Genomic DNA, 27598 nt, shown 5'->3' with positions numbered 1-27598 from the left:
ATACTGCATGATATCTTATCATAGTCACCTTTTCACCAGTTGTGTTGTGTGACTGTGTTATGTGTTGTCAGTGGGGCAGTCGCTACTTTATTTTAGAATCCGTTTCAGTAGTTAACTCAGTGCCTGATGTGCTCATGCTAGTGACTGAGATCGTTCCCAAAATAAGTGCCTTGATCTCTATAATTGTCTTTTTAAAGTTAATTTAGTGGTAGAGAACTGAATGTTAGAGCTGTAAACCAATGAGTGACGATGTGCAGGTAGGCCAGACTTTCCGTACACGGCCAGAGTGGTCCTTCACTGATGTGCATGTTACCGTTTTATCCGAGCTGTGGTTGTGTGGGTGTCGTATTTGTTTCCTTATCCTTAAATGTAACTTTGTGTGTTGAGTGAGATTAGGCCATTAGATGTGGATCAGCCTTGATGCAAACAGACAGGGCTCTACTGAGCTTGAGTAATTGGACCTTGTGGGGAACATCAGACCCACTTCTTGAAAATAGACACGCTCATGACAGCGGCGCACACACAACCCCACACCACACTGCTTCCCGCAATATCACTTTTTGTCCACAGTGATCAGATAAAAGCTCTTGTGAGATTACAATAAATTCCTTTTCCCTACAGAGCTATTTCTCTTTGCCAACAAATCTGGAGCAACATCTGAGTCAGGTAATCTGAAGTGAGGCAGCTGATAAAGTCTGTTTTTAAGCACGTGAAAGCAACATCTACCCAACAGTTTCCTTTGGCATCTTTCACCCAAGTGAAACATTTTACAGAAGCATGACAGATGCTCTGAAAGTGTTAAAAGTGTTTGTTATAAATACATATATCTCTACTGAACAAGCATAATTTGAACAAAACTACACCATTTAAAGTCGAATTGATCCTAGTTTAATTGGAAGATAAGAAAGAAAATGTTCCCTTTCCTTTTGAATTAACTAATCAATGCATCCAAATTATGCGCGGCAGTGTTTTCAGGATGTACAAATAAAATTGAAAGTAGAGAAGTTGGAGTAACTGGTTATTATTTGAGAAACTTCTAAATTCCTGCGTAGACTCCCATTTTGTTTCTGTAATGAATCCGGTTATGTTGCTACGCAGCGGGAACAATCTTGGATGATGTTTGTTTATTTTAATCAAATTTGAAAATGAGATTTGAAAAAAAAAATATTAAACATTAAAAAAATGATAAAAAACACATTTTTCTCCACTCTCCTCATTCTTGGAGGGCGTTAGTGTGTCCGTTTGACATGCTCATTTATGCTGTGCTGATTTTAATCAACATGTTCTTTAATCAAGATGTTTCACCGTGGTCTTGAAATGCCATAAAAATGTTCTAACATAATAATAGAAAAAAAACATATTTCTGATAAACTTTTAAGCACTGTGAATGAGGCTGATCTGAATAAAATGTTGATGTGCTCCAAACCTACAAGACGTTTCACATGTGCTCATTTCGATAGTTCTGAGACGTTTTTCCAGACGTGAACTCCTCTCCAGCCTCACCCTGAATCCAGCTGTTGTGAGATTCTATTATGAATAGCTTCTCCTGCTCTGTGACCTCTAATTAATACATTTAAGACAGTTTACTTTGCATCACTCCCTTTCCTAAGCAGCTCATTATTCAAACTCAACAACTAATGGAAATAACTTTTTGTTTGTCTGTGTTTGATCTCCTCATTCTTCTCCTTTTCTCTGATGTCCCTTTGATCTCATCTTTTACTCCTTCAACCCATACAGTCTCGCTTTTGTCACTTTTGTGTCTTTGACCTTCTTTCTTATTATGTTCAACATCTGTTTGTCCTCATCTCACGTCTTTGAGATAGTACTTCCTCAATTTCTCTCTAATCTATTAAAATGACAAACTGAAGTCTTTAGATGAGAAGCTAAGAAAACGGATGTAGGCCTGTCTTAAAGGGACATTTAGAGAAAACATAGATGAGTTCCTTTGCCTATGTGCATACACCAATCAGGCATAACATTATGACCACCTTCCTGATGTTGTGTAGTTTTCCCTTGTGTGATGCATCAGAGAATAGGTGAGCGCTAGGTGTTTTGTAAGCCCTAACCATTGCATTTAATACTGTAACTTGTGTTTATGTGCATATTACATGACTATAATGCAGCCATTACACTGCTGATAAACACAGCTGGACTTTTCTTTATCTGTTCAAACAGGAAACATGTGCACTCTATTTCATTCATCTAACATATTAGAGTACTGATTGTTTTCAAAGGTTAACTAGCTTGTAGGAAATATTCGTATTCATAATAATTATTCAGTTTATTTACACTTTTTTTACTACACTCTTCTTGTTGTCATCATTCAAGAGGAAAAACCACACGGTTTAATGCTTGATGTTTTAATAACAGTTTGACCTGAGGTGCTCGTTTATGTATCTCCATCACTTACAGCGTAATGTTGAAAGCCCTTCACATTTTTAAGTGGACTCGTTGACTGGAAGCTAAAGCACACATCAGGCGAACAAAGCCACTGCAGTTTCGCTTTGACTCGCTTGCTACTTGCATGTCAACAAAAGTCTGTTTGGTTAGTGAAGAAGACGGTAGAATATTAACTACAGGTATTTTCAGAGAGAGTGTGTAATCTAACCTTAGGTCAAGTCGGCATTGTCCTGCGTTTCAAATGTAAATATGGTTCATTGCTTTACTCGAGTAACTCTGCTCTTGAGATAACATTTTTGGGATAAGTGCATAAATATGTTCTCAAAATCATTGTTATCAACACTCATTGTAATCATTGTAATCAACACTAAACGATAATCATTTAATACTTTGTGACTATATGTTGCTGCAACACTGCCAGTTTCCCCACTGTGGGATAAATTAAAGGATTGTTTTATCTTATACAACCTTTCTAATTTTCAACTTTAACCAGGAAGATCAATATATGCAGGAAGTCTTCTGTCTGAACAACAAAGTAGTCAAGTACCGCTCTGTTCTTCTACAAATCAGATCCTCACACTGACCAATTAAGCATTGTTTTCGTTTGCCTGGCCGTGGTACCAAGGGACACGATCAGGCATGTAAATGAATGAGTTTGTGTCGAGAAAGCAGCAGAAAATAGGAGGTAATGGTCTCCGTGTCCACCTCTGTTCTTTGATCGATCAGCTTCAGAATAACAAACAAAAGTTCCTGAATAAAGCGCCCATTAGCTGCGGTGCAATGAGCTGATTTTGTTTTCATATTGATTCTTCTCTCTCTCTTTTTTTTTTTTTTCCTTACAGACACGATTTTGGACAGAAAGCAGAAGGTTTGTAGCTAAGATCGTAGGCCTCTTGTAATCTAACCCAGCTTTTGGCATTTAAGTCTGGGCTTTATCAGTCTGTTGAACGGTGATGGCAGATTTGTGGAGACATTTAAGCCGAATGTCAATGATGTCAGTGAATGTGACCTATACGCATTTATTTCAATGCATGGCGCAGTTTACGAGTGTTTAAAGCAATAAACTGCCCTGTGTGACATATGCCAACTATGTCCATTGTCTAATTAGTTGTCGTCGTACAATAAATTCAAATATTTTTTTCTTTTCTTCAGCTACATTATTGCACCTTGTCACTCTCTATATATTTTTTTTGCACACATGAGTTGAGGTTTCGAGGTGTGATATGAAGACGACTTGAAGGCTTTATGAATCTGTACATTTATATGATTGTCCTTTGCAATGTGTTTATCGTTGTAACAGTTCCGCCTGCTCTGATAAAACCCAATAACTCTCACACATTCTGAAAGCATTTAAGTTGTCACGACATGGCTCATAAGCAACGACATTAATGGAGATACACAAGTTAAGCGTAAAGGTTGTTAAATCTATTTAAATAATAACATCGGCAACCAAGTCATAAGAATGAAATGAGGCTTGAGTGGGAATATCGGTGTGTCTGTCGATGGGTGCGTGATAGAGTGTGTATTGTTGGAAGGTGCAAAATAAAGTAACTAGGCTGAAGGCAGCAGAGCAAAAATGCAACGCTGGAGGGACTGAGGTTGAGAGCTGAGACCAAGACACGAGTGAGGGCTGTGACTGCCAGAACTTAAAGGATCAGGGAACCTGGTTAGGTGCTCATGGTTAACCAAACTGAGACCCTCCCACTAAGGTACCTGCAGAAAACACAATGTTTTGAATTAATACACTTGTATATTAAAACAGTGAGACAGAAAGAGGGGCATCTGTCATAATGAGGAACCACTTGCTTGATGTCTGAAATTAAATGAGTATTTAACAGCTACAGATGTTTCACTCATGAGTGGGTAGAGACCAAAAGGAGAGTGAATATTAAGTAGCAGACCGCAACAGTACTCCATCTCTTCTCTTCCACGCTTACTCTATGGTGCAGCATTTACTGCAGCCTGGTGTGAGACTGTGAGTGGCATTCGTGTTAATTTTGTTAATGAAGGTCACCCAGAGGAGCAGCTGGAGTCCCTCTCTGTATCTACAACACTCCCTGTAGGGAAGCCGGAGCCTGGTGCGAACCTCACCAGGATATCTAGAAACACCATATGCTATCCACCCCACACCTCACACCTTTCTCAGGTCCACCACTGAGAAATTCAATCACAGAGCCCACGGTCACGCTCGATATGTGAGATACTATGAGGTCTGATGTCCAAGTTAAGAATGAGGCTTAACTGGTCCGGGTTTGCTGTGTCTGACGTCTCAGTGATGCAATTTGAAGATGTGATGTTACAAGATGAATTTTAATTAACTAAGGTCATTTTAAGAAATAACCTGAAGGGTTACACTACTTTTAAGAAGTGGTAGCTCTCCAGGAAATACAAGTATACCTCCTCATCCAAGTAGACTCCAATAAATGTTGCAACAAGTCATCTTGTTGACAGTTACTAGGGGTGCACTGATGCCTTTTTTTGGCCAAAGTAGAAACACTTACATTTGGGTACTTGCAATATGGCACAGTGGGATCTGTTAAGCATACTTTAAAACCTGCAGCAATGGTTGCTTTTGTTGATTTGATGCCATGGTTATTGTGTTTCTTTGAACAGCAGGAATCATGTCTGATACCAGTCACCTCTGATGCCACATGTGCTGTTCCTGTGGGTCAGCAACTCTTCCTGGAGTCTTTTTACATCCTGGTTGATGTGTGTATGAGTGTTGGGCAGAAAGACTAATGCATAACTTAAAAATGTTAAATTATTTTATGTCTGTCACCACAACAGCAACACTTCTGAGTCAAAAGGCCGGCGTTTCCGAGAGGTTAACGTTGAGTATTTGAGTACAGTATTTGATCAATATTGGTTCACACCAATCTTGTGCATATCTCAGGCACATCATATATAAATGCAATTAAACATATCTCCTTCACTTCATAGCAGGTGTTCAGGCCAACACCAGCTAGTCAGGCAACTTGAAGTTTAGCGTTTGTCATTTAAAGGTTAGACGGGATATGGACTGGCACGTTGGCCTCTCACTCTCTCCAGGCTGCTGCGTGGCTGAACAGGCCCGGTGACAGTAGCCTGCAGGGACTCTAGCGGTGGACTGTGGAGACTTCCTCTGTCAAGCCCTGGGTGGGCTTTGCTCTGGTATTTCACATTAAGGGCATGGCTTAGCACTCCTGCAGGGTCCCTGGCAGCGTTTTATCGATATTTGCTGTGTATCAGGCTAGTGGGGAGCCGTGCACACACACACACACACACACACAAAAGAACAGGAAAAAAAGTTTTTTTTCTGTTCTTTCATTTTTGCTCAAAGTGGAAGATAATGTAAAAACAACTTTTGAGAAGAATTTCCCATTACTTTTCACTTGCTAGTGAACTGAATGCAGAGGCGGCCAACACATATTTTTTTTTCCAGCATCTGACAGCAATGAAAGGAAAGGAAGATTGATATTACAGTTTAATATCAATCTCACAACCCCCAGCTGTTTTCCTGCTACATGGAACATCATTCGTGGAAAGGCCAGATGGAAACCCATTGACAAGAACAACACAGGCTTTTCCTGCATGTTGGCGATACATCCTGGTAGAGCAGCAACGTGTCCCCTTCAGTGACTCTGTTTTCATGTGTGGTGCGTTTGTGACAGGCCCACAGGGGACGTAGTCGCTGCGTCTCGTCATTCAGTGCTATGAAGTGCAGTCATGCAGTCATTACACTTCGACTCCTTCTGTCCAAATTGAGATGGGTTTAAGCTCAATGTACACTGCATTACAGAAAAACAGGCTTGTTTGCCCCCACAGCTTCAGTGAGGTGCTATATATCAGTTTTATTTTCACGCAGGTTTAGCTCGAGGGATTTGTGTTGGCTCAGCAGAATTTTAAAGATTTGAACTAAGGTCTGCCAGCCTGTCATAACAGGAAAGTTTATATATATATGTACACAGCTTTTGTGTTGTTCCCTATTTTGGCATTGGCGTATTCTTTTGTGTTTTGTTCTACATCAGCAAGGATTCATCATTCTTGTAGCAGGTGTTTTCTGCAGATGTTCCCTGAATGGATGAATTGGGAGTCCAGTAAATCTGCCATGCAGGTGCCGCTAATGAGGGAATATTATCCAATGGATGAGCCATCAAACCTAATTAGATACCTGACAGAAGTATTGATCTGGTTTTCGGGTTAGCTGTGTTTTACATCGGTGAGGTTACATAATATTTCTCTCATTCAGGGTCATTGATTAGATTTCCTTATTGAATCAGCTGTAGCAATCCTGCTTACCTAACTCAAAACCATTTCTAACAATGTATACACGAGTTCACATCACACATTAATCAATATACAGATAATGACTCTTATAACCAGGTGTTTTCTTTCAGGTTAACAGTTCTTTTATACAAACAGGTGGCTCCATTTATACTCTAGATACGCCATGACAGATCCCGGCTGTTACAAAGACATGTGATGTACTGTACGTAACGTATCACTGCACAAATATGTTCACAGTTGCATATGTTTATGGAGTCAGATGACGCTCTCTTTGTTTTCTCCCATGACCTCTCTGTTATGGTTACTGAATTATTCATCTTTCTTTCCACTTCTGCTTTGACCAAATGTTTCAGAGAAACCAATGGATCTACGAGGGCACAGGCAAAAACCAGTGGATCGTATCTGATCGTATGAGAGTTTTTATAATAATGTAAATTAATTCGATTTTCTGACCCCTGTGTTTTGGCTAGCTTTTCTCTATTTAGTGGACAAATAAGTTTGGTGACAACCCCTTAGTCAGTCATCACCTAGTTTAATTTGGTACATGTGTCTTACTAACCCTTTAATTGCACACATCTGTCATCATTACGTCATCTCTGAGATCATGTTATCTCTATTATTTTTGGAGATGACTGTCGTGAATGAGGGGAAAAAATCCATCCAAGAAAATGAAAGCACTTGGTCCCATATTATAATCATAACTTTAAATGTATAGTTACAGTTAGTGAGGAGGAACTAATTCGAATTTCCTGAATTTAAAATGCTATTCTGGGCTTCGTTGCTGTCATACATAACAGAGATGATCTAGTTGAGAACAGTCTGACGTATAAAACCGCATGGACCCAGAGACGGTAAGATTTTACTGTTTGTCTGTACATAGCATCATATGTCCCTCTTGGAGAAAAGCTGCTACAGATACTTTGAAACAAGAACAACCAGTCTTAATCTTATGAGACATAGACAGTGTATGAAAGCACAAAGTGCCCTGCAGCATGGCACTATGGGGTACAATCATTCTCTTATTTATTTAAAAAAATGTCTTTCCTTTTCTGAATTTGCCTGTCACAGTCATGACAGTGGAACTCGTCTCAATGCTTCCTTAAATTTGACGTGCAATATGAGTTCTTGGATACTGGGAAAGAGGATGCAATAATGATGTCTATCGCTCTCCTGCAAACGATACAAGGCAGTGCTTCACTAAACCTTATCTAAAAGAAAACGGATGGGTCAGGAAAGGAAATATGGCAATAAGCCTGAAATAGTGGTTTGATTGATCATTTGGTTTCACTTTTGGGGGGGCCACTGTAGTCGTAGTATTCAAACCAACTCTACCTGGCATCTCTGTAATAACAATGTTTAACACCATTAAGGTAAAGTGATTGACAAATTCCAGCCAAAAGAACGTAAAGTCAGACCACCCAGATAGGCTCCGGCCCCTTTTTTGTCCTCTTCCTCCTCAGTATAGTGTATATAGATGGGGGGAAGAATGACATAGGAACATGTGGACTGCACTCACAAACCAGTTATTACTAATTAAAAAAATCTGTTCCACGCAATGTAACCCAGGTTTCACTCTGATGTTTGTTTTCGCTCTCAGTTTCTGTTCCAGGCACATCAGTTTAGGTCATCCTGAAGAAGTAAGTGTTGAGGAATGCACCTTGTTTTGACTGTTTGAAATAACGGTGCATATGATCGTGTGACGATATCCAGATTAGGTTTCTGTTAGGTCTTTGTGTATTAATGTACACCAGAGCTTCGGCAGATAAAACACCCTTTTTATCTTTTTTTTTCTTTTTTTTTCTGATAGCTAGTTATGAGATTGTACTGAAAAATATACAGTGACATCTTTGCGTCCAGTGAACTGGAATATAGATTTTTAGAAATGCCAGTCAGTTAACAAAAAAACACTGACTTGACATGTAATTTTTCCCATTTGAACCTTGTGGAGTCATGCAGAAATGCAATCAGCCCAGGTTTTACATGGCCTGGGGAGCCTAGACTGGCAGATTAGTATTAAATCCATCCCATAGCATCACTGCAAGGGAGTCTCAGGTCGGTGCCCCAGTGTAATTAAATATTTCCTTATATCTATGGTCTCTGGCTGCAAAGGAATGTCTACTATGTGGGCTGGGGCCGAGCCTCAATGCTGGGTTATTAAGTGGTCCGTGGAGCAACGGGTGATGAACGAGCTCAGTGTGGAATATAGACCTCACAAGAGATCCTGTGTTTTCTCTCTGGATTTGTTCATCAGCAGAAGGCGAGATGAAAAGAGAAAGAGGAGAAAGTGTATATGACCTGCCTCTGTGGAAACTGACATTGTTTTTCTTTCCTTCTGTTTGATATGTTTTCTTGTTTTCTCTGAAGTGGTGTCCAACATATATTGCTTCCTTGTCATGATCAAATGAAATCTTCCCTGACCATGTTGCAGGTCTAAAACCATTCCTCGGTAGAGAAGGTTTTTCCAACCTGACATACATGACTTCTTTTACTCCTCTTTTAAACCGTCAGTCTTCTCTGGCTAAGATTTGGACATTGTTATCTTCAGATTAGTGCCCTTGTCCTTGAGGTGTAGGTGGCCTTGCAAACAATCTTTCTGAGTTGTTCTGATGAACTGAACATAAAACTAATGCCTCAAAAGACAGTTCTGGTTTTGAATCCCCGATGTGCGTGATTTTTCAAGCCTTCAGAATCCTTTTAATGTGTTCTCCTTGGGTGACTGTTATACTTGAATGATTAACAGATGTGACTGGAGGCAAAAGAAAGCTACAGTACGTTTTAAAAAGCTCATTTGGCTTTACACTTTGTATGTTGTTGAGGAACTGAGATGAAAGGGGAGGACTTAACTTCCAAAAGATCAAACTGGAACACTAACTAGTTTCGTTCTGTTTGCATTCTGATTGCATGAATAAACTATATTTTACCTGAAGGATCATTGCAGCTGAAATGAGTAACAGGAACTAATATCTCAAATTTGAACTGCCTCTGTCTTTATTAGGGATTGCGTTGGTACACAGGAATGGACTGCTTCATTGTTACGGTTTAGTTAATGGTGTCTTTGTCTGCTGTGTTAGCAACTTTTCAGTTTGAATGAAACTGATCTCAGCTCTATAGCTGTTGTTCAACATGGTGTTGTAAATTCACTCTCATCTGCTATTGGTGCCTTGTCACATTATGGCAACGGTTCTGCCTGAGAAGGCCTTGTACACAACAGCAGTTGCTGTGTTTTCAAACCCATGAATACACTGTAGAGGTCTTTGTTCCAGAGTGTTATTGCCAGTCGAGCCTGAGCTGTGGTTCACTGCAGTGACAGCTTCTTTCTGAAGATAACAGTGTGTTCCAGCTCGAGCAGAGTGGGGCCAGCTTTAAAATAGACCTGTAATCATAGACCTAGATGGAGAAAAGTCTTAGACGTGCTCTCAGACTGCAGCCCTAGCAACAAACTGCAAGATTTAACCTGCACAGCAAACTGTTTGGATGTTTACCTTTGGAGATGGTCTCTGTAGTATTGACATAGCTATTTTAACCACAGAGCTATTCTGTAATCTGTGTGTGTTCTGCAAATATAGCAAGCTGTAATTTAAGATCCTTGTTACCTCATCAGATGGGGTCATAAAATGTAATTGTGTGTCATTTGTTGACTCATATTAACATTGACCACTGAACAACTTTCAGCTGTGTCCTTCCTACAAAATATGGTATAAGACTGGTCAGAAAATGTTGACTAGTGACAGTGAAATATAAATGTACATCTGTTATAGTTGTGCTTTGAACTTTTGCCAGAGCTTTTTCTTGAGTGTGTGTTGCATTGGGCCGATTATGACTCATGCAGCTGAGTATATTTGAAACACGTATGATCTGTCCCTTGAGAGCTTTCCTATGTTACAAATAGAGAACGGCCCTCAGCCAAGTCAAACAGACCACAGCACAACATTTCCTTGTAGTCCAGCTCTTTTCACTGCCTTAATGATACTCAAACAGCTTCACAGAGTAAAGCTTGGATGTGGACCATATCTGTCCCTGTATGACCCGGACCAGGAGTCTCTTGGGTTTATTTTGTCCCATGCAAATGAGGTTGCCATACCAACTGCTCCCACTTAATGCTGAAGCATAGAGATAATTGCCTGCTCATGGAATGGGCCCGATTTGGTCAAGAGGTCCTCAGCCCACCTCGTTGAGATGAAGGCTGTGAAATGCTTATTTGAAGTTGACTAACAAGGCGTCCCTCAGCTTAAATCGCAAACTGTGATAGAGATGAAGGCTGATATAGGTGAATTTTTGAAACAACACAGTATTTCCCAGACAGTGCAGTTTTACATTATCTTCCATATCTAATGTGTCTTTTGTTATTCTGCATTTTTGGAGCGCAGCTTTTCTCGGAAGGCCCCAAGATGTTGATACTTATTATACTCCTGGCTTTTGGATGGAAGTTTTTGATAAGCATCAGTGCTGACACAAGGATTATGTTGTATCTTATGTAAGGGAAAGGAACCTTTTTTTTTTAATTTTACGTCCATGGGGTGGTCTTCCTTCCATTTCCATTAGCTTTTATTGTGCCATTTGTTTTTATAGCGCTATATTTAACATTTCCTAAAACACTCGCATACACACTTCACACACGATCAGTTGTGTCGGTATCGCCTTTGCTGAAACTCCTCCAGGTGTTCACATTTCTGTTTTAACAACCACAACTATGATAATATTTCCTTGAGGGTAAGCTGATCCTGGGAATGTTTCCTATGTGAAGTCAGTGTGTGAAGGGTACGGTACGAGCTTCCCTTCAGGCTGCAGTGCTCGCACACAGCCAAGCACAATAAGGAATGGATCCACTGGAGGAAGTGAGAGCATGTCACCATCGGAGCATGAGAAAGGAGCCGGACAGGAACCCCACCGTGACCTTCCTCTGACAGTCAGCTCACATGGAAACAATGCATCTGGCTGCTTTTCAGTGGTTGCGGTGTTTCCTTGGTTTTGCATATGTTGGGAAGCCAGATGTTCCGTGTGTGTATTCTGTGACTGCTGCTGTGAAAGTGGGGGAAATGTGTCACATTTTGGAACGCATGCACAAGAACACAAGAGTGGGTTCATCTGTGTATCGTCGCAAGAGTTCAAAGTTGGCGAACCGATGTTGAGTAGTGGTGGTTGGAGTGTTGCTGTCAGGATGACACCCTAACAGAAGCATTGAAAAGTGTATCTTAATGCCAGCTTGCAAGAAGAATGCCAGCTTGCAAGGGCATTCGTCTTGTCAGGATCCACGTTGGTTTGACCCGTGTCCTGAAAGGAACATGACAGCTACTGTTTTGTATCAGGTGTGATGACAGTCTGTGGTTAAGACGACAAGAAGCAACTGTTTTGTTGATAACAACTGTGTTGGGTGAATTTTATGATAACAACCGTGGCTATCTTCACTGACTGCTTGCTACCTTTCAAAACCCCTCAGAGTGTATCTGGTTTTGAATCCTCTTTGGTGCTCCCCAACGATGTCAAATTTTTCCTTCATCTGATTCTTTGAAGTGAGTCTTTGACAGACAGTAATAGACATGGTCCAGTCATCTGCTGGGTACTTTATGAATGCTTGTCCTTTCCCAAACGGACGTCTCAGATGGTTCTGTGCAACAAACCATCTGTTGTGTCATTTTCTTTCAGCTGCATCTCCGCTTGCCTCCGTTGTTGTTGATAAAGCTTGTAAAATATTTTCTTCTCCATATTCGGCAATTAAATTCATCATGAGAGCAACTTGCAAATTAGTTTTACTGGAAGAGCTTGAAAATGTATTTTCTTCTTTCCTGACTGCTAGTTCAATAAAGCCAGCTCATTTAACTTTCAGTAATTGTTTTAATGTGTGCTACTCTGGCAAAGTGGGAACAGCTGAATTTGAAATTGATTCGCCAGGCTCAAAGGTGTCTCAGTGTTTGTGCTGATGATTTGAATCGATGGCCTTGAGACGACGAATCCCTTTCACATATTCACTGGTGCTTCTACATTATACACTAGCTGGCTCTCATCACGGTGTCATGGCTTTATTAAAAAACATAAATAGTTTCTCTCTTTGTGCGAGAAACTTCATCATACATTATTTAGTATGCATCTGATAAGCATTTCCAAGTGTTATGCTGCTGTTATTTTATTCCTGGAGTCAATGTGATTGTTTTGAAAGCAGCCTCACAACAAAGCCTTTGATTTGACTGTGACTGTGTATATGCTGATGAACGAATACGTCAATCAGCGCCGCTTGGGCTGGAAGGTCGTTCTCATTCATAAAGATTTTATTTTCATCATAGGTGAAAACGTTTTCAGCTACCGGGAGTCTGGTTTCTGAGAAATGTTTTTAACTGAATTTATGCTGTACTTCTTTTTAATATTTCAGCTGGCAGTCCTGCACTTTACTCACATTAAGTGTGACTAATAAAACCACAAGTTTTTCCTAATCAGTTTGGAGAAAGTGGTAGTTCTGTTCTGCAGCACAGCACCAGTGCTACTTGGAGGCAAATTATTCTCGCTGTGAATTGAATGACCTTCTGCTGTGCTTCTACCCTTCGACGTGCTGGTTCATTACATCCAGCTGTCATCCTCTTTATGAAATTTTCTGGTTTCTAGGGCTCCTATTAGCCTTCACCGTGACCCAAGACAGATCTGATCACTCACTTCATCTGTTTGTCATGGCCGTGCTCATCTGTCTGAATGATAATAAACGATCAAAGGAAAAATGAGGAAGAAATATCCGCCTGTATCGCCTCCGTCTGTTCCTCTCTGGAACCTCGGGCGAGCCCCGCAAGTATTAGCTGCAGCTGTATAAATGGATACACAAAATAAATCCAAACATCCTTCATCTCAAGGGAGTTGGCTCATTGAATGCATCGCCATACACTAACATTCAGCTACCTATGTTTTCGAAATGATTTCCAGAGAAGGATGCCGTGGCTCTTTCACAAAGTGAGCCTGAACAATGGGGGAAAGTGGATCAGCCAACAGGAAAGATAGTGGTGTTTTTTTGGAAAGATGAGGAGTAAAATCGAACAACAGGGAAAGTGACTTTCCTCTCTTTGAGATGACACAATGGCAAATACGGGAGAGCGGAAGGAAGGGTTCGCTGCTGGGGTTGAAAAAGCATCACGAGCGCATGTTACCACTAGAAAAGACAAAAGGCTATCGCAATCCAGACACACACACACGGCCAGCGCCGCAGACCCAGGCTGAAAGTTAAACCCTGGAAGATCCGCAAAGAATGTGATGCTGTTGATCTCTGTGTGGGAACAGTCAAACACAGAGATGCCTGGAAATGTAAACGATTATCTTATGTAATGCTGAGATGAGCGGGGTGAGGAAAAAATGATGTCACTGGATGGGAGGTTAAGAGTGAAGCTTTTAAGATTCCTTGGTTATTTATAGTCATTACACTACGTTAACATCTTATCAGGACTAGCTCATATGTCAAAATAAATAATAATTAAAAAATATATTTTTCTGCCTTATTACCTATTTAGATTCAGTCAGAAATGCTATAAGTGAATTACAGCATTTTGCTGCAATTATTCTTGAAATTCTCAAAGTATTCTTGAAACTAATGGTATAGAAATAAAATAAAAATTAAATAAAACAATTCTGGAGCACAACAAAAAGTTAAAGCACTTTGTCCAAACGTTCTGCTCACAGTTTGGCAGGATTAATAAAAAACAAAAAAAACAACGTCAGGCCCATGTTTCTAAGGCTTGTCAGCTCATAGTTCGACATTGTCTTCTCTCGTTGTGGCCTCTTGGCTCCAAATCTGAAAGGTTCATTGTTAAAGGATCTCTTTGTTTCTGCCGCCCACAGTTAGTAAGCTTGTGACTTTTTGCTGGTCTATTATTCCTCATGCGATGACCTGAACTGTCCAGTTGTCCTCATCAGGCTGTTTCTTTTTTATTGCTTTTGTCTCCACAGTCACAAATAAGAAACCATGCCACGTATCCATCACTAAGGTCAAGCAGTTCCAGGGATCTTCTGCTTTTGCAAAAAGGTCACAGTGGACAATCGACCAGCTACGGCAGGTCAACGGCATCGACCCTAACAAAGTACGGACTGTCATCTCTAAAACGTCTTCTCTTAAACCAGTTGTGTTAATTCACTTAATTAATTCACTTAATTTTGCCATACTTTAGAACTATTAATGATTCAAATGATCATTTTAATATGTTCAAACTTTGCTGTTATTTTCCCTTCTATTCCTAAAATTACTGCACACTCTCACTTGGACTTGTCTTCTTTTCAAGGACTGTCCAGAGTTTGACCTCATGTTTGACAATGCTTTCGACCAATGGGTTGCTGGCTCAGCGGGGGAGAAGTGCACCTTTATCCAGATCCTTCATCACACCTGCCAACGTTACAGTTCAGCAAGGAAACCAGATTTCATCAACTGTCCGTCCAAACTGCTGGGGGGTAAGACACACACACACACACACACACACACAAAAACACTAACTGCCTTCTGTTAATATTTCTATTCAAATCACACAGGCTCTACAGTGCCAGCCTCACTGCCATCACACTGTGCTGTAAGCCAGCCTGAATCTAATTATGTATGATGGCAACCAGCACCTGGTGTGTATGAAAATGTATGCTCATTCCCTGTACACCGCATCTGCTGTGTGCTCCTCCGAAGTGAGGTCAAAGAGGATGTCCAACAAAATGCGTCAGCTGTGACTCAAAGCATCTGACACAGATCAACTGGTTTTACAGCACATAGAAATACCCGGTGCAGCACTAAATAATAATTACTGCTAATTTGTGACGATGGGACATTTCATTGTGTGACAGCCTGATGTGTGAGACTCATTATTTTTTGATTGGTTTCTTCAAAGTAACATTACACATCACAGTAATCGCCGTAACAGTCACTTAATCATCGTGTGACGCTGGTATTAAATCGATGACATGGAAATCCAGTCAATTAAAAGCTAACCTCTCCCTCTGAAAACATGATTAATTCCATTCACAAATAATAAGTAAAGGCCGATCAAAGAATTGATGAGCACTTGTCAAATGTCTTAGCCAAGTGAAATGTGAGTGTAAAACAACATAACGGGCAATTTCCTGCCCGCAAATGGTGTATTTACTGTAGTGGTTATGTAGTGGTTATGGTGACGATGAGAAAGTCGCACACAAGGCGGCTTAATCAGATATTGATCTGTTTACCCCCCAGTGCATCTTTGAGCTCCAATAAACCTGTTGTATTATTCATGGGTTTATTTGTGGAAAAACATCTTCAACCTGCCCCCTGCATAGTGCCCATCTGCCCCACGAATACAGGAGCCAATCACCAGAGAGAGACGTTAAATATACTTAAATATATCAAGAATGATTAATGGCAGCCAGGAGTGTCTTGTAATTGGTACCATGCTTTGATTCGAGATGTAAAAACGCTTTTGGAGACTTTTCTAGGTTAAGCTGCAGCTGGAAAGTATTTTGCCGCTTGCAGTGAGTGTGTGAAATATCTTCGGTGTGTGTGGGGAAACAACTATCTATTCATTGATAATAAAGCTGTCAACTTTTCTCAGTATTCTATTACAGTGTCTTGACCTCCCTCCTACTCTGAAAGCCATGTCCGTATTTAACTCTTCAAATGACCTCGGTGAATACTACGGTCCCTGTAGGTGTAGGTGGGAAAGTAGTGGTGTCCCAGAGAGCACTGAACCCGAGGCAGTCCATGAAATATGAATCGCACTTGTTGCATATCAACTACACGCCTCCACTACATAAAAAAAAAATAAAATATCTAGAGGCATCCACACAAAGTCAAAGAAATGCATGAATCATATTAATAAAAACTGGGTATTAATGCTTGTAATATGCATATTTGGCCACAGATACGGTTTAAAATACGCTTTAATGTTCCAAACCAGTGGTATTTCACAAGTCAGACAGCCAACAATTAGATTCTGAGCTCCTGGCTTTCATTACATAGAGGGTGCTGTGTATGATTGATGAAACCATTGGCAGCAAATTACAGCAGGAGGAAGAAAGCGGATGCTGCCAGTCCTGTCCACTCCAGTTTAAGTCTCACACCAGTGCAAAACAAAAATCATGACGCTGCTCAGGTGTGGGACCATAACTGTGGGGGACTCTGTCAACACTTTAGATGAAAGAGCCTTGAAAAAACAAAAACAAAAAAAAAACAGCAGAGAGAAAAGTAAAGCAAATAATTGTTGTTTTCCATGGCTAGGAACCGCGATGCAGAATCAGCACATAACAGTATTCTCTGGAGTTTTTTTTGTGTTGTTTTTGTTTAGTTTGTGACAGTGTTGCAGGTAGCTAGCATATCCATGTGCTACATCTATTACTGTTAGCATGCAATCATCCAGTGGTGTTATTTTTTGTCTCATTATGTTGCTAGGTTGTGTTTGTAGTATAGAGCATATATAATATTTTATAGATTATATTAGTATCTCTGTTTACATTCAAGTTGTGTCTGTTTTAAAAGACTTCTGCCAGAGCAGTGTGGGGTAGAGGCACAGGCTTGTGTTTCTGATCCCAGATGAGGCATGTAATTGGTCCAGAAATAAAGGCAGCTAATTTGCTAATTGCCTTGTTATCAGCGCCGACTTGGGTTCCTGCCCACACTGGTATACCCCGTTACAACCCAATTCCCACCTGAGCTTTACTGTCCTAGTTGTGCGTGTTCATGATCTGAGTTTAAATGAGCCTTTACTCCAAATACTTTCTGTGAACTTCTCCTCTAAGGTGGAAGCATGCACCTCATATTAATGTGGAATAGATTCTAAATACTTTTCTAACATATCTGACATAGCTTTAGTTCTTTAACACATAACGTGGAACCGGTTTTACTCAATAGAATAAAAACCTAACTAGTTTTACAGTGGAATGACATTCACAAAGAACTGAACACTTTGAAATTTTTAATTAACACATAATTATATAATCCAAACCAAAACGGTAACCCCACTCGACTAATTTCCAAATCACCAGATCACCAAACCCCACAATGACTTTTGATATTCTCTCATCACAGAAGGCCAAGCTGTAGATTCAGTCATTTTCCGTTGCACGATGTTTTTGAACAGAATGCGGAAAGAATTTGTTTCGCATCGAGGTCATCTGGTAAGACAAGGTAAGCACTGTATGAAAAACACGTCGAGTTCCAGGTGATGTACAGAGTCTCTCGGATGAAATATACAGCAGTCACGTTTTAGGAGAACTTGCAGAAAACTATAGATCCCTTCATGGCTTACGTCACTGTGACGTCACAACGTTAGCTGGAGGCAAAACACAGGGAAGCTTGAGGAAAACACTGTCCCTGTCATCTGTGAAAATGTCTTCTAGCTGTATGTTTGACTGGTTTAATCACATATCAGCTACTGCCAGTTGTAGACAACTTTGGGTTGGCTTTGGCGATTGAAAGAAAGGACTGGAGGGAGACAATCAATAATATTGGGCACACTCCATATCAGATAAGATGGGGTGATTCTTGTTACAGGTTAATTCTAATATTCTAATGCTAGCTAATACCAGTGAGTGAGATTGTAGGGGTCAGTGAATGTAGTCCCATCAGTCAGAGTCAACTTTTTAACACTCCTGGTCTCGGGGAGTGAGTGTATTAGTATATTTTCTAAAATCTGCGTTTTTCTCGTCCATTCTTTCCAAATATATCTGAAATGTGTTAACCACTGTTTACGGGCTACAGTGTTTGAGATGTTTTGCCTCCAGCTAAGCTCCGCCCCTTAAAAAAAACTCACATTGTTTACCAACCGTGAAGAGGTCAATTTTTGCATAATTTGAGTTCTTTACTTTGGTCCCAAGCAGGTGAAGGTTATCTTCTCTGTAAAGATATCAACATGAAACTGAAAAACTATGTTTAGTTTGTAGCAGACACAATGATACAATAAATGTATCATTCAAACTGACTTGTTCTTGACTCTCAGGGCCTCAAAGTTTTCTTTAAGACAAGTGAGCACCCTGCCAAAGTTTTACTGCAGTGTGTCACTTTGGTTGAAGGGGATTTGAAGTTTACATTGAAAGGTTATGTGAGTTTTGTTCCCTTTCTTCTCACCTCTCTGTCAGACTGCGCAGAGTCACTGACAAATACCGTGAAGTCGTTAAAGTCGTTGAAGTATAAAGATGGTACAATGATGGAGTGCTTAATCCCTAATGGTTTCCTCTGTATTCTGTTCATCTGTGTAGTGTTTTATAGATTTAAGTTTAGTCAAGACTATAATAATGTAAATTATGGCTCTTGATGCAGTGTCTGCTGACATTTATCTGTTGGTTAAAGCCACTGAGTGTAGGCTCCTCATGAATACCTAGTAGCTATTTTTCTATCAATGCTGGCGCTGCTCTGTGGTACTTTTAGGACATAATGTTCCGCGTTTGTTCCCAAGTTCTGTCTTTTTAAACAGCATGGGGGTCAGATCAAGTCTTTCCCTTCTTGGCAAAATATCAGGGGCAGAATTACGTCCCTGCTTTTCTCCGAGAGGTTTAACCAAAGGGGATAAAGGAGAATACACTATTCCACCTCACTCACAAATGTGCACATCTTTAGAATATTTAAATATGTGTTATACAAATCAAATTACACAGGTTAATTAATGTCTACAGGATGAGTTGTTGTAAACCTCATAATTTCCATTTGTATTTAAGTTTATGTCTGATTAAATAGATCCTGTAAGTTGAGGTTAAAGATTTTACTGCTACAAAGACATTGACATACATAGAGCACCTTTTATATTAGAGTAATGGAGTGGTCTTGGGGTAAAAAAAAAAGAGGGAAATGTGACGGCTAAAGGATTTACACGGAGCAAGAGGTGTGTCTGATAAAATTGAAATTCTCAAGCTACTTGTTAAAGAGAGGACTGTAATTTGACATCACAGGGACGATGCTGCTGCAAGAAAGTGGAGAAAAATGACTTGATTGTAAAAAATAACTGGATAACAGGCCATGGAGGAATAATAGGTATGTGCCAGGAGCTGGGGGAGGTGCCCTTCCTGTTTGAACCTCTGCTATAGTTTCATTCTGCTGCTATGGCTAATGTCAGGATTTGCATTAATTAAACCAGCAGTCGGAGCAGCATAGCTCTGCCTTTAGGCCCTCATAATGTCTATTAGCTATTACAGAGTATCTTCCTCATTTTTATTTTATATGTAATCCATTTGGAAATGTGAAGAAGACTTAGTGTTTTCGCTGCTGTTATAACACAGTAGGAAACTAACCCTTGCAACATATAGAGCGTGTACACATACAGCATCGCATGAACTATGTACCTCAAGGATGTAAGTGCAGTATGTAAAAGGATGTTCTATGTTTTTATATCATTAGGGGCTTTGTGCTTTTCATAACATACAAATTCCATTGATTTTTGTGTATTTATATATCAACGTTAATATAGGTATTTCTGTAAGTACAGCTGACTGTACAGGGAATACATTGCTATATTACTCTATTAAACCTTTAATTCTTGCATTTGTCATTACCAGTGGCATTTAGTCTTACAGACTTACTTGTGGAGTAAGTCTGGAATTAGACAAATCTCAAGTTAAACAAGTAATATCGTAATAGCAGAGACCAGAATACGAAGCCTCTGGTTTAAAAAATAACTGCAATTACTGAGTACTTCAGAGTCAGAGGCTATGCAGGTAGAATTACGAATAGGATATGTAACCTTGGCAGAATGTTTCATAAGTTTCCTTGGATGAATAGCAACTGCCCGATTTCTAACGTGGGTACATTTTTCGATGCCACTTGTTTGAGTGCAGAGAAGTGTGTGTGCACGCCAATACACAAAAGAAATTACTGAAAGGCAGTCTCTGCCTTAAAACTCCCACGCATATTATACCCCACAGTATTTTCCTCGCATCGTGATGATATGATAACATACGCTGCCAGAATGAAAATATTCTAAACACTACACCATTTGTTTTTTTTTTGCATAGAGCTCTTGGTTCCCTGTTTGTTCCTCATATACTTTAACAATGAATATAATTTGGCTGTCAGCATCTTGTGAAGTGTATCTGACATGTTTCTGTTGATAACGTCGTGATTTTTCTCTTAGCATCACAGCAGTGCAGCCTGTAATCTGCTTACAGAATATTAGAAAAAGAAGGGTTGTTTTCTCTGATTTCTATGTCATGTTCTATTTTCTGGATCTTCTTTTTTTGCCACAAAACAGAATTCCTTTATGTTCAGTGTCCATTGTTTGAGAAACCCTATCTGATTATGTTGATATCGTTCAGTACAATAACAAAATTCCTTCCACATTGTTGAGAGAGGCGTGTTGTGGATTTAGTAGATTCTGAATGCGAGTTGACCGAATCTCAACAAGAAGCTCCTCTCTGAGATATAACAGGACAAACTTTACCCTCCTGTCTTGTTAAAATTCAGTCTCAAGTAATGCCAGCGAGCCTCCCGAGTGACATGACAGCCGCTGTTATCCTCTTATCAGTGGTGGCTGATCAGCCTCCACTTAAAGTTGAGACGCCACGGCTCTGAGGCTCCCAGCTACAACACCAGATAGCATAATCTACTCCTACACATGTTTCATTCAGCTTGTGATGCTGCACCCTCATCATAAACCCTCCAGAATGTCTCCGCCCTGTTTCTTAATTACATTCTACACTGGGGGAAGCCACATTACAGCCTACCCCTTTTTTTTCTCTGACAGTAGAACAGGAAAGGCACAGTAAATGGGAAAATGGTGGGTAGAGCGTAAAATGAAGATGTTTGCAGAGTGCATGGTGTGGAGCCTTTGTGAGCGTGGGGGTTATATTGAGGATGATGGGAGTATTACTCCCAGGGCTTCTGTGGAGGAGGAGAGGATTAGGAGAAATCTGTCTGAAGGTGAAAAGGTCCTTTCCTCTCGTGAAGACCTGGCACATTTAAGAAAAAATATATGATCAGGGACGCTTTTTAAGCTTGGTGATTAAATTAAATTCATTAACAACGTAGGTGAAGATCTCAAACATTTGACTAAATTAAAAAGAAATGCAGACAGAGCTGAAGCGTTTTGCAGAACTGGTCCAGATGTCTCCGTCATTAGCAATCTCTTGGATATTGCCTGGAAGGAAAACTTGCGTATGTGCATACGTAGGTGTGGGTATGGACGTCTATACATTCCTCTGTGTGTGTGTGTGTGTGTGTGTGTGTGTGTGTGCAGCCCGGGAGTGTCTCTATATATGTTGCTTTGACTTTATTAAGTTAACTTCTTTTAAAGGAACACCAGCTGGTCTGACTGTTTCTGGGCTATCATAAGCGCTGCCCCAATTATCTGTCACTCAGCCTTCCTGGCTTGATGCCCGGGGACATACATTTACTATATTGCAGTTTCCTGCAGGAGAAGATGAGATCCGGCTTGTTAGGTCTGAAAACACAAAGTACCCTCATGCTTTTCTTTTACCTAATTGTTCTTCTCAAACGCGTTCATATATCTGAGGTTATAGACCTCACAAAGTCTAATCATGTCTAGTCTTATTGTTATAAAAGCTGAATAATTGGGTTAAAGAAATATTCCCTGACAACAAGAGTATTATCTCACATCAGCAGAAAGTGACAACATTAAAAAAAAAAAAAAAAGACATTTCCCTAAACTGTCTGTCTGCCCTGAGGTACATCTCCATAAAATGACAGATCACGCCCCACAGAACAATGCAACTGTATCGTCGGCAAAGCGAGAAAAGAGCAGGAAGATTGCAGCTCCTGGTCTAGTTGTTAGCGTAGCGCATAATGGCAGCACTCCCAACCTGCGCTTAGATTAATGGGCTGTCAGAGAAAACATCCGCAGGGCTGCCACGGCTATCCGAAGATGTGTTCTCTGCATTCTATCCACTGTCAGCTCTCCAGGGCGGTCCACGCAGCCGAGCACATATCCTTTCTTTATTAAACTATCGTTTAGGAAAGAGCAGAGTAGTCGCAGAGCTAACTCCAGAAGTTCAAGGTGGAAGAAAAAACTGAACCAGGAGTGACAGCCTTCCCCCAAAGGTGCCATTACATCAAGAATTGTGTGTGCATGTGTTGTGACATTCTTTAAAGTTTGAAAAGGTTAATTTCACTTGATCTTTCCTTGAAGTAAATCAGCTTTGAAGAAAACTCATTAGCCACCTTCCCACATCGCACCTGTTGGAAGCTATTTTGTTTTTCATGATTTTGAAGCATTAATGCCCAGGTCACTGATTGCATTGCACCCATCAAATCTTTTTTTTCTTCATGCCAACTGTTCGCATCATACTGTTCGCCAAAGGACTCACAGTTTCATCTCCCCTTGTCTTTTCTCTTCTGTTCTCCTCTCTTGGCTTTGTCCGGCCTGCTTCTTCATTCCCATCCTCACCCACAGGTAACAGCATTCTACACTCAGCTGCTGACAGTGTGACGAGCGCCGTGCAGAAGGCCAGCCAGGCTCTGAATGAACGCGGCGAGCGATTAGGTCGGACCGAGGAGAGGACCGCAGACATGATGAACAGCGCTGAACAGTTTGCGGTCACCGCGCACAAGGTGAGGCGATATGGTAGCGAGGTACTTTACAATGCATAATCTTATATCGTGTATTTTAATACAATACATTCAAATCCAGACTTTGAGTTGTACCACATGTTTGCAGAATATCATACATCATCAGTTCAGCCAAAATGTTTCCTTAAACCTGAGGATGTGCAAGAGTTGCTTCGTCGTGACTCCAGACTATAGCAGCGGGGCTTTCTGCTCAGAGAAGATAATAGTTTTTTCTTCTTCCCTCATTTACTCGTAGTTCTCTATAGGGCGTTCTCTCATCCTCCATCAATCCCACATCTCTCGTTCGTCTCGGAAAAATAATCGCATGCCGTTTAATGAGGCTATTAGCATAATACGACAAAACAACGCGAAAGCATCATCACACCTGGCTGCAACTTGGTCGTCTTTATATAATATGCTTCATGTTCACAGCGTGGCATCTCGTAATAAGTTAGACAGTCCTGCTGGACTGAGGATAGCCTTCACTGATGGAGAAAAACTAGAATGCAGTTACTTTAATGGTAAAGCTATCCACTACCTACTGAAATTACAGATTTGATGCATAATACCATACTAGTGATGGTGGGATAATTGAAAGTCATTTGAGGAGCTTTGCATGGGCCCCTCACCGCTCACAGACGAGCCTCCCCACTGTGATGAATTACAAAAACTGTGATAGGCAGAGACAGAAGAGATGTCTTTGGTTGCCTCAGGAGGAAATGACTCCACAACCCCCACAAAGAATCCCTCATTTGCCAGCTTTTCATTTCACTCGATGCCATCAGCTTTTCCACTATTTGCTTCATAACTTATCGTTTATCCTGCATTTCAAGCTGTTCAGAAACCTGTTGATAGCCTATAAGATGAATAAAAGTAATTCTCTTTGTGGAGAACTTCTTGGCTTGATGTATTTTGAATTTGAGTTTTCCTGTTTATGAACTCATCTGCACATTTTATGAGTGGACGTGTGCACACGGTGCATCTTTATTTTTTTAGTGCAACAGCAAACATCTGCAGTACTGTGGGCGGGTCACCTTCACTCTTATTCTGTTAGCAGACAGTTTAGCTGCACTCTGCTCTAATCAGAACCTCTCCTTTCTGTGCGCTGCTCTACTGCCCCCACTTGATCAATCCATAGAACTCAGTTCTCCTCATTCCACAGCAGCATATCACATGCACGTTGTGTTTATAGTCTATATACATGATCAGCCAAAATATTAAAACCACTGACAGTAGTAGATAACCTTGATCTTCTTGTGACAATTTAATGTTCTGCTGGGAAACAGTCTCCAACATGTTGCAGCCTGACACAGACACACACAAACACACTTTAGGAACAACTCAAAAACATGAAAAATAGCAGCATAGTGTTGACCTGACCCAAACGTATCTGTGGGATGCACTGGAACAAGCCTGATCCACAGTCCTTTCATTTTGTTTACGTCATCTTCACTGTGAATTTGATGTTCCTTGGTCTTAAATAATGTCTTGTAGTCTGTGCTGCATTATTAATAGTAGTATTATTATTTTAAAATTAGAATAAAAGTGTGTATTGCAATTTCACAATCGGGCTCTTGTCGTCTGATCCTACCTTAAAAGCTCAAATACTTTTTGTTACCTCATGTCCTTCTGTCTTCATTTTTCTGACTCTGTTATCCTGCGACTCCCCCCCACCCTATTTTGTCTGCAGCTCGCCATGAAGCACAAGTGTTAGACCACTGCCAAAACCACCTGGGCTTGGGGGAGGGGCGGGGGGCTCGGCGTCGCCAGCGGCTGTACAGGAGAAGGAATCCAAATCTTATTATTTTCTAAAGATTTTAATATGATTAATATTTGTTAACAATGTTAACATTTTAATGTTTTTGGTTATTGTATTTTGGTGCATTTTGGTCCTGATGATGGTGACACATCAAGCAAGAGAGGTAAACAAACAACACTACTTCAGACTCCACGGTTCCCTTTGCCAAAACAAATCACAGCCACAGACGTGACTGTACGTGAAAATGACAGTAACTCAGCCAATCAACTTCCTCTTTTGCTCAGACACTGATATGAGTGTGTGCTCATTATCAGCGATTACTCCCAGACAAACGTGTCGTTTAAGAGTTATTTCTGAACACTGCAGTCATTACTCACTCTGACCTCTGAACAAACTTACATAAAGGTTTGATGCTGAGGTTGTAAATAGATAAATATTTTGCCAACAGGGATATCAGATAAAAAGGACGTGGAAGTAAATGTATTCTCTGCTTCGACTCTTGAATATTGAACTTTTCATTTTTCTGCCCTCAACTAAAATAAAATGTATCTAAACTAAAGTATTAATCCAAATATCGTCAACAGAGCATCGTCTGTCATTCAGAACCAAAACTAGAGGTTGCCAACCCTTTTGAAAGTGTACTTGAAGAATTTCAGTTTAAGACTAAGCTTTATTCAGTAATTATTTAGTCTAATAACTTCTGTTAAAGGGGAATCGTTCAGTAAAGCAGCTTCTGCATTGTAAAAAGCGACATGTAATTCTTCTAGTACTGTTATCTCAATGTCTGTAGAGCTAATTGGTCCCTGAACATGGCATTGTTTGAGATTAATCCTGGCTGTATTTCAACTTTAGACATTCAGTAGTCATACGTTGTGCTTTTAGTATAATTCAGGTCAGTCATTATGATGATGCGTATGCTAATGAAGGATGCAATGTCTTAAAATAGCAGTGTTTTAGTTTTTGTTTTTATTTGTCAGTCCGCTCAGACTGACTGTAACTTTGGCTTCCTCACTGGTGAGACACCACCCTCACACCTGATGTATGTATTTTCTTCTTTTTTTATATTTTGAATTTTATAAGTCATGATGTTATAAATGCACATATAACCTTATCTTGCAGAGCACTGTTGAGTTCATAATGAAACGTTCCAGTTGCCTAACACTTGGTGTGCTTATATTCCTCTCTCTAACACTTTGGATGTTCATTGTTTTAATAAAAAAAAATATAAATTTATATTATCTCTGTCTTTTTAAAGCCAGCTTTAAACTATGGCATCATTGTTACAGCGTTTCTTTATTCGACTCACACTGATGTTCTTATGAATGATAAGCTGCCAAATGCTCAAGGGTCATTATTCCATCTTCTCTGTCTGATATTTCCCAAATGATGATCTCAACTCTCACCTCATACTGTACGATGTAAAATAAAGTCCAATTCACAATAAAATTGTTCTTTATTAATGTCTCACCTCAGACTGTGAGTCAATATTGTCCTGCTTTATGCTTTTTTAAATAAAACTGCCTCTGTGGATCAATGAAGGTAATAAGTGAATGAAATATTTATAATGTACACAATAGTAAAATAATGAGGATGAGTCTTTAACAAATTTTGCTCATTTAAATGCGACTGGTTAGTCATAATTCTCATTTTATATAATTTTATATATCAATTACTCTCTTGTTCCGGGTTTAGAGTCATTACTAGTTCTATAACAAGAGTATATTTACATTATTTATTGTAGATAAATTAAATTGTAACTTTCAGTTTTTGTTTTTATTGCCAATTATGGGATGAAAGTTGTTTCCGCCCAGAAAGAGATTTATTGCAAGTTTTTATATTTTTTATGGCATTTATGATATATGATGTTCAAACTTTGGTAAATGAGTCAGTTTCACTGCTGTCAGCTGGGTTTCATCAAAGCTTCGTACCAATATGTACGGTATGTGTGTTGTGGCTCTATACACCTTACACTGCCCTCATGTGGTGTAGTTTAGACAAACAACCAGTTTTCCAAATACAAGACCAAACTTTGAACAAATTATTTCAATTTCAAATGCTCCCATATTTAGTGAAAGGACTTAACCGACCATTTGTGACCATTTCACCAAGTTTAGTAGAACCATTCCCATAGTCCATCATGCTGTAGCAACTCTCAGTAGTCGCTTGTTTAGTCTGCATTACCTTTCTAACCTAATGTCAAGTTTCACAGACATCATACAACATATAATGTAATAAAAACAACCTCTAAAAATCTTTAGAGTCAAAGGTCTTGGTGTAACGGTGAGTGAAGTTCAGGAGGAAATTGCTCCAAGAAAAAGCTCCAAGTATGTTGATGCAATAGGCAGAATGTGAATAAATGGAATACATCTTTCATTTATCTTTGTTTGTACACATAAATAATGATCATTGTCATTAAGAAAATACACCATGTCTGTCTTTAACAGTTAAAAGTAATGTAGATTAAGAATAGTACAGCATAATGTAGGTAATAACATATTGTTCCTGGAACTGTATCTGTCTCAATAGACGTGGAGCTTTCAACCTGTTCACCGTTTTCACAGAGTGAGGGAAGAAGCCACTGAGCCAAATAAAGACTTGTAGAACATGCAGCATGGGTAAGTGAGCAGAAATGAATCTTATCAAAACATCTACGTTACATCGGCCCCCCCTCCTCCTCCTCGCCTTCGTTTAAATAGTGCTTTGATCCT

The 27598-nt window shown here is 39.9% G+C and overlaps 1 protein-coding gene across 2 annotated transcripts in view; it reads left to right on the top strand.

Moving 5' to 3' along the window:
• stxbp6 (syntaxin binding protein 6 (amisyn)) overlaps nucleotides 1-26357 on the top strand; it is a 47223-nt gene extending 20866 nt beyond the window's left edge. For both annotated transcript variants that reach the window (XM_047611313.1, XM_047611312.1), the window contains exons 3-6: nucleotides 14584-14714; nucleotides 14913-15078; nucleotides 22977-23134; nucleotides 24822-26357. In XM_047611313.1, the coding sequence (XP_047467269.1) occupies nucleotides 14584-14714; nucleotides 14913-15078; nucleotides 22977-23134; nucleotides 24822-24845 (479 nt within the window). In that variant the 3' untranslated portion in view covers nucleotides 24846-26357. The remainder of the gene's footprint in view (nucleotides 1-14583; nucleotides 14715-14912; nucleotides 15079-22976; nucleotides 23135-24821) is intronic.
• Nucleotides 26358-27598: the final 1241 nt, after the last annotated feature.

This window comes from Mugil cephalus, chromosome 17, assembly GCF_022458985.1.
Source record: "Mugil cephalus isolate CIBA_MC_2020 chromosome 17, CIBA_Mcephalus_1.1, whole genome shotgun sequence".
Classification (NCBI taxonomy): Eukaryota; Metazoa; Chordata; class Actinopteri; order Mugiliformes; family Mugilidae; genus Mugil; species Mugil cephalus.
This window is presented reverse-complemented; position numbering and strand designations above follow the sequence as displayed.